The 8,205-nt window shown below is 43.1% G+C and overlaps 1 protein-coding gene across 1 annotated transcript; it reads left to right on the top strand.

Annotated features, from left to right (window-relative positions):
* Positions 1-1,605: 1,605 nt before the first annotated feature.
* Positions 1,606-2,625, top strand: LOC127327643 (chlorophyll a-b binding protein 2, chloroplastic). The gene has a single exon (XM_051354415.2). It carries the CDS (start codon positions 1,682-1,684, stop codon positions 2,480-2,482), a length of 801 nt encoding a protein of 266 aa, XP_051210375.1. The 5' UTR covers positions 1,606-1,681; the 3' UTR covers positions 2,483-2,625.
* The last annotated feature ends 5,580 nt before the right edge of the window (positions 2,626-8,205 follow it).

Below are 8,205 nucleotides of genomic sequence, written 5' to 3'. Positions count from 1 at the left end.
TCCTCCTAGTTGACCAACAACAGGTCCCTTAATTCTAATTCGCAGAGTCCCTGATCAGATAAAGTGTGTTTCCACTGTGGACAACTGATATTGTGAGTCTCATACACATCTTCTGCGATGCATATTCTATCAAATTTCATAATAGACCCTTTGTGAAAGAAATCGCCAAGTTCTTAGATGTTCAGATATAATCCAAGGTAGTTCTGCTTTCATTATTGACCTCATTAAAATGGTCTGTTTGTAAGACTTTCAAGAAACAATCGAACCACCAAGCGTAAACACATGTACCCGTGCCTTAATTTCATTAGCATCAGCTATCATGTTTGAGTCACTATAACACCCTAATACCCTTGGATACCCGGTATATTGAATACCATATCTCGCAGTAACTTTTAGATGGTGCATAACTTTTTCAAAAGCATTTTTCGAAAAGGAAGCTACGCCTTACCCTCACTTTTCGAAGAGCATGCCAATGATCATCACTAAGATTTGAAACAAAACAGCTAAGGTTACTCACAGCAAAAGCGATGCTAGACCTTGTCTAGGGAATCATGACCTGGTTATAGAGATATATACTCGACTGTAGTAGTTCATGAGGGATAATTTTTATCCCACATGAATGAAAATATCCACCACCTTAGGCATATGTGAGTCATTCACGTGCTTGTATTCCATCTATTTTCTTTTTCTTTTTTCTCGACTATGGGTATAAACTCTCATGGATCGTGTCCCATTGTTGCAACACTTTAAATTTAATAAGACACATTTTATTGAAAAAGGAAACAAATATGACAAGGGACGCCTGACGAACACCCTCTTGGTGTGAAAGGTACTATTTCCACCGAAATTACATAGGCCATTGTCATCTTCGCCCATCTTATATGATACCCAAGCTTAAGTGCTTACGCATAATTTTCATCAAGACAGACACCATTCGACTAGATCAGACGCTTTGTACTATCCAGCTTTACAGCACATAAGCCCACTTTGCCTGCAGGGCACGTTTGCATTCCAATCACTAGATAGATATACCTGTACCAAGTGTCTAGGCAGATCAATTCCAGGCGTCGGTTCCGAGCGCGAGCGCTCCACTCAAAAATGTCTCGATGCAGTTAGCCATTTGGGGAAACTGAGTTTTGCACAACCATCACCGTGAAAACAACGTGTGCCACCAACTTGGGAGGAGAACTGGATGAATGATTGGGTTCCGACAAGAGAAGCCCTTTCAGTTTTCCACAGCCTCCGACGGCTAAATCCGAGACCTGCACGTGAACGACCACTACGTCTCCAGCCGTTTCAGTTCCCTGTAAAAATATCAGCGACAGCCGACAAGTGGAGTGTGGGTAGGTAGACACACCGTGTCCGTGTGTGACATGATCTTGCGAAATCTGAAGGAAAAACCCACGTCCACGAGAAAGTCCACGGAGCCCAATCGCCCATCCCCACGGCGATCCTCAGCCGTAGCCACAACTATCTTCTCCCGCTTGAGGTTCTCGACGCGCCAACTGTCACCAGATATCTACTCCACCAATGGCGTCTGAGCTTCAGATTTTATTGCTCCCTCTGATCCCTTCCTTCGGGTACCGTTAAATAGCAACGTCCACTGCTCCACTCAAACCATCTCCACTCACACACACCACAAGCCTCACTCTTTGGAGAACACACAGAGCCTTAGTGAAGAATGGCGTCCACCACGATGGCACTCTCCTCCTCGACCTTCGCCGGAAAGGCGGTGAAGGACCTGCCTTCCTCGCCACTCTTTGGCGAGGCCCGGGTCACCATGCGCAAGACCTCCCCCAAGGCCAAGCCTGTGTCATCGGGCAGCCCGTGGTACGGCTCCGACCGGGTGCTCTACCTCGGTCCACTCTCCGGCGAGCCACCGAGCTATCTCACCGGCGAGTTCCCGGGCGACTATGGGTGGGACACTGCGGGGCTCTCCGCCGACCCCGAGACATTCGCCAAGAACCGGGAGCTCGAGGTGATCCACTCCCGGTGGGCCATGCTCGGTGCGCTTGGCTGCGTCTTCCCTGAGCTCCTCGCTCGCAACGGCGTCAAGTTCGGCGAGGCTGTTTGGTTCAAGGCCGGCTCCCAGATCTTCAGCGAGGGAGGCCTTGACTACCTCGGCAACCCGAGCCTGGTGCACGCACAGAGCATCCTCGCCATCTGGGCCGTTCAGGTCGTGCTCATGGGCGCCGTTGAGGGGTACCGCATTGCGGGAGGCCCACTCGGGGAGATTGTCGACCCTCTATACCCCGGCGGCAGCTTCGACCCACTTGGCTTGGCTGACGACCCCGAGGCATTCGCGGAGCTCAAGGTTAAGGAGCTAAAAAACGGCCGCCTTGCCATGTTCTCCATGTTCGGCTTCTTCGTTCAGGCTATCGTCACTGGCAAGGGCCCCCTCGAGAACCTCGCCGACCACCTCGCTGACCCTGTCAACAACAACGCATGGGCGTTCGCCACCAACTTTGTTCCCGGAAAGTAAGGCATCCACTACAGCCATGCCTGTGAGCCACAGGTGTCGGGGAGACCATGCACGAAGTGTGCCCAACTGGTTTCGTTTGTACTATCATGATGTAAATTACGAGGATTGATTCTATGGAAACATGTTACTAGATTTGGAGGCTAGTTCTGTGATGTCACGGCATTACATAAAAATTTACCATCTTGTTTTTTTCCTGAGATGAGGGCGTTTCTAGCCTCTGCATCGAAATGATGCAAGTGCAAGTGAAGAAGTGCGCACATCATATACACGCGGCAGCAGTGGTAGGAAATAGATTATACAATGGATGTCGTTGTGTACATTTCAGGCTCTAACGATGTAAGTAATCAAGTTTAGGTAAGATGGGAGAGGACCAAAGAAATCATATGAACTACGATCGAGATGGAACCCTTAAGCTGGTTGGCTACAAGACTGCATGTACTAGGGATCATGTAAAAGAAAGGCTCTTGCCGTTTAACAAGCCGACGCTGGTGTATCCCATTTTTTCTAAATAAAAAGCCAAGGCTGGCCACTACACCCAGCTCCACCACCCTCCTCAGCAACTACTGGAGGAAAACCTAACCAATGCCAAGAGCATCTCTAATCTGAAACGTTGTCATACGTCTTACCCTGCAATTCATCTGTAATGATGCCATGCCAAATTGGCACATTTTGATGTTGGGGCATCTATTTCCGAGTTGACTGAAATTGTGAAAATTTCAGTCATCTCTCTATTGAACACTGTTTTTTTTTTTTCCGAAATGGGGAGTAAGACCCCGGCTTCTGCATCATGATGATGCACACGGCCTTTTATTAACAAGTTACGAGTACAAAGTTTTTAGAACCTCTCAATCATCGCCCAGGATTGATACAAGAATCAACCAGCGAAAGAAACAAAACAAAAAAGGATTACATATCAATGCATCCGCCTAGTGTGTCGCCAACCAGCCTGGCACAAGATATCCTGAGCGACCGTCTGGAGCCGTGTGCATCCAGTAGCCATAGCATCCCGCTGCCCCTCCGGTGACAGTAGAGCCCACAACTGAACCCAATGTGCCACCATATGGATAACCTGCAAAAAGTGAAAATATTTTTTTTTGTTAAAAATAATATCATTCCTCGCCCTCCAAATAGACCAACATAGAGCAGACACCCCAAAACGAATGAATGCCTTAGATTGTCTATCAACTCCATTTAGCCAATTACCAAACATATTAGTAATATTGGTTGGAGGTGGAAGATCAAAAGTGAAAGTGATTGTGCGCCAAAGTAATTTAGCTAAAGGGCAAGTTATGAAGAGATGTTCAATAGTCTCCCGCTCTCCGCAAAAAACACACTTTGTACACCCATTCCATCTACGTTTAGCTAAATTATCTTTAGTAAGCAAAACCTTATTATTCAGAAACCACATAAATATTTTAATCTTAAGTGGTACTTTAACTTTTCATAAGTATTTTCTCAAGAAAGGGGTGTGATCATTCATAAGATCTTCATACATAGATTTCACCGTAAACACGCCATTTGTTGTCAAACTCCAAACAAAACGATCCTTATCGTCATTTAGATGAACCATCATAAGTTTTTGGCATAATTGTAACCACAAAGTCCATTTGTTACCCACCAACAACCTTCGGAAACTGATATTCAGAGGTGTTTGAGCTAACACATGGGCTACCGTTACATTCTTGTGATGCATAATATTATATAAAGATGGATATTGCTGGGCTAGTGGTACTTTTCCTAACCAAGTATCTTCCAAAAAATGAGTATTTGCTCCATTTCCAATTTTGAAAAAACCTCTACTGAAGAAATCATCTTTAACCCCCATCAGTCCCTTCCAAAAGGGAGAGTCAGTAGGCTTGGCTGCGACCTTAGATAAGGTTTTTTTTCTTAGGTATTTATTATGTAGCAGTTCTTGCCACACCCCATCCTCATTAAGAAGTTTATAAAGCCACTTACTTAATAAACATCTATTTTTGAGTTCGAGGACCTCAATTCCTAACCCCCTTGATCTTTGGGTCGACAGGCAATATTCCATTTCGTAAGTCTATATTTTCTCTTCTTTTCATCGGACTGCCAAAAAAATCTCGACCTATAGAAGTCCAGTCTTTTCTTACCCCTACAGGTATCTCTAGAAAGGACAACATAAACATAGGTAATCTTGTCAAAAATGATTTGATAAGCACAAGTCTATCCCCATAGGACAACAATTTTCCTTTCTAGCATCCCAATTTTCTTTCAAATCGGGTCTCCACTGGATACCAATCAGAATTTCTGAGTTTTCTATAATGGATAGGAATACCTAAGTATCGAAAAGGTAAAGAATAAGCATCGCATCCAAAGATTTGCTTATACTAATCAACTTCATCCTTTGCCCTACCAAAATATAAAATCTCACTTTTGTGGAAATTTATCTTAAGGCTCGAGAGCTCTTCAAACAAGCATAGTATTAGTTTCATATTAACCGCTTTCAGGAGGTCATGCTTGATACGTCTCCGACGTATCGATAATTTCTTATGTTCCATGCTTGTTTTATGACAATACTTACATGTTTTGTTCACACTTTATGATGATTTTATGCGTTTTCCGGAACTAACCTATTGACGAGATGCCGAAGTGCCAGTTCCTGTTTTCTGCTGTTTTTGGTTTCAGAAATCCTAGTAAGGAAATATCCTTGGAATTGGACGAAATCAACGCCCAGCATCTTATAATTCCACGAAGCTTTCAGAACACCCGAGAGCCACTAGAGGAGGGCCCTGTGGGCCCCACACATGTGCCCGGCGTGGCCCAGGCCTTGGCCGCCCCCCCCCCTATTGTGTCGTCGCCTCGTCGACCTTCCGACTCCGCCTCTTCGCCTATTTAAAGGTCCCTGACCTAAATCTTCGATACGGAAAAGCCACGGTACGAGAAACCTTCCAGAGCCACCGCCATCGCGAAGCCAAGATCTTGGGGACAGGAGTCTCTGTTCCGGCACGCCGCCGGGACGGGGAAGTGCCCCCGGAAGGCATCTCCATCGACACCACCGCCATCTTCATCAACGCTGCTGTCTCCCATGAGGAGGGAGTAGTTCTCCATCGAGGCTAAGGGCTGTACCGGTAGCTATGTGGTTAATCTCTCTTCTATGTACTTCAATACAATGATCTCATGAGCTGCCTTACATGATTGAGATTCATATGAGTTTTGTATCACTATTCATCTATGTGTTACTCTAGTGATGTTATTAAAGTAGTCTATTCCTCCTCCACGGTGTAATGGTGACAGTGTGTGCATCGTGTAGTACTTGGCGTAGGTTATGATTGTAATCTCTTGTAGATTATGAAGTTAACTATTGCTATGATAGTATTGATGTGATCTATTCCTCCTTTCATAGTGTGAAGGTGACAGTGTGCATGCTATGTTAGTACTTGGTTTAGTTGTGTTGATCTATCGTGCACTCTAAGGTTATTTAAACATGAATATCGAATATTGTGGAGCTTGTTAACTCCGGCATTGAGGGTTCGTGTAATCCTACACAATTAGTGGTGTTCATCATCCAACAAGAGAGTGTAGAGTATAGCATTTATCTATTCTGTTATGTGATCAATGTTAAGAGTGTCCACTAGTGAAAGTATAATCCCTAGGCCTTGTTCCCAAATACTGCAATCATCGCTTGTTTACTGTTTTACTGCATCTCTACTGCCTGCAATATTACCACCATCAACCACACGCCAGTTGTAGCATCAAGTATTTTCTGGCGCCGTTACTACTGCTCATATTTATTCATACCACCTGTATTTCACTATCTCTTTGCCGAACTAGTGCACCTATTAGGTGTGTTGGGGACACAAGAGACTTCTTGCTTTGTGGTTGCAGGGTTGCATGAGAGGGATATCTTTGACCTCTTCCTCCCTGAGTTCGATAAACCTTGGGTGATCCACTTAAGGGAAAACTTGCTGCTGTTCTACAAACCTCTGCTCTTGGAGGCCCAACACTGTCTACAGGAAAAGAGCCGTGCGTAGACATCAAGCACTTTTCTGGCGCCGTTGCCGGGGAGGAAAGGTAAAAGGTACTCACACTCTGGATCCCGGCTACAAAGCTATTTTCCGCCGTTGTAAGTACTCGAAGCTATTTCCTTTAGATCCTGCAATTGCATCTTTTTGTTTCTTGTTAAACACTAGTAAGGCATAATGGAAAATAATATGGAGCTTTTTAATCTATTTCCTGAGTTAAGACATAAATGGTGTGTTGCAAAAATTGAAAAACCTATGGAATCTTATTTGCATGCTAGTAGCAATGATATTAGTATGAACTCTTTAAACACCATTGTTGCTAATGATATGGAAAATTCTAAGCTTGGGGAAGTTGGTTTTGATGAGCATGATCTTTTTAGTCCCCCAAGCATTGAGGAGGAAATTTACTTTGATGATACTTTGCCTCCTATTTATGATGATTATAATGATAGTAGCCTTTTAGTGCCACCTGTTATGGAGGATAAATTTGATTATGATTACAATATGCCTCCTATATTTGATGATGAGAATAATAATGATAGCTACTTTGTTGAATTTGCTCCCACTACAACTAATAAAATTGACTATGCTTATGTTGGGAGTAGTAATAATTTTATGCATGAGACTCATGATAAGAATGTTTTATGTGATAGTTATATTGTTGAGTTTGCTCATGATGCTACTGAAAGTTATTATGAGAGAGGAAAATATGGTTGTAGAAATTTTCATATTACTAAAACACCTCTCTATGTGCTGAAATTTTTGAAGCTACACTTGTTTTATCTTCCTATGCTTGTCACTTTACTCTTCATGAACTTGTTTACTTACAAGATTCCTTTTCATAGGAAGTGGGTTAGGCTTAAATTTGTTTTGAATTTGCCTCTTGATGCTCTCTTTTGCTTCAAATACTATTTCTTGCGAGTGCATCATTAAAACTGCTGAGCCCATCTTAATGGCTATAAAGAAAGAACTTCTTGGGAGATAACCCATGTGTTTATTTTACTACAGCAATTTTGTTTTATATTTGTGTCTTGGATGTTGTTACTACTGTAGCAACCTCTCCTTATCTTTATTTTATTGCATTGTTGTGCCAAGTAAAGTCTTTGATAGTAAGGTTGATACTAGATTTGGATTACTGCGCAGAAACAGATTTCTGTCTGTCACGAATTTGGGAAGAATTCTCTGTAGGTAACTCAGAAAAATCTGCCAATTTTTGTGTGTGATCCTCAGATATGTACGCAACTTTCATTAAATTTGAGCATTTTCATTTGAGCAAGTCTGGTGCCTCTTTAAAATTCATCTTTACGGACTGTTCTGTTTTGACAGATTCTGCCTTTTATTTCGTATTGCTTCTTTTGCTATGTGGGATGGATTTCTTTATTCCATTAACTTCCAGTAGCTTTGGGCAATGTCCAGAAGTGTTAAGAATGATTGTGTCACCTCTGAATATGTGAATTTTTGATTATGCACTAACCCTCTAATGAGTTGTTTTGAGTTTGGTGTGGAGGAAGTTTTCAATGGTCAAGAGAGGAGGATGATACAATGTGATCAAGAAGAGTGAAAAGTCTAAGCTTGGGGATGCCCCCGTGGTTCATCCCTGCATATTTCAAGAAGACTCAAGCATCTAAGCTTGGGGATGCCCAAGGCATCCCCTTCTTCATCGACAAATTATCAGGTTCCTTCTCTTGAAACTATATTTTTATTCGCTCACATCTTATGTACTTTACTTGGAGCGTC

The sequence above is a fragment of the Lolium perenne genome, chromosome 1 (genome assembly GCF_019359855.2).
Source record: "Lolium perenne isolate Kyuss_39 chromosome 1, Kyuss_2.0, whole genome shotgun sequence".
NCBI lineage: Eukaryota > Viridiplantae > Streptophyta > Magnoliopsida > Poales > Poaceae > Lolium > Lolium perenne.
This window is presented reverse-complemented; position numbering and strand designations above follow the sequence as displayed.

Excerpts from the sequence above, each read along its gene's own strand:
- LOC127327643 (XM_051354415.2), top strand. The coding sequence starts at position 1,682 with ATGGCGTCCACCACGATGGCACTCTCCTCCTCGACCTTCGCCGGAAAG.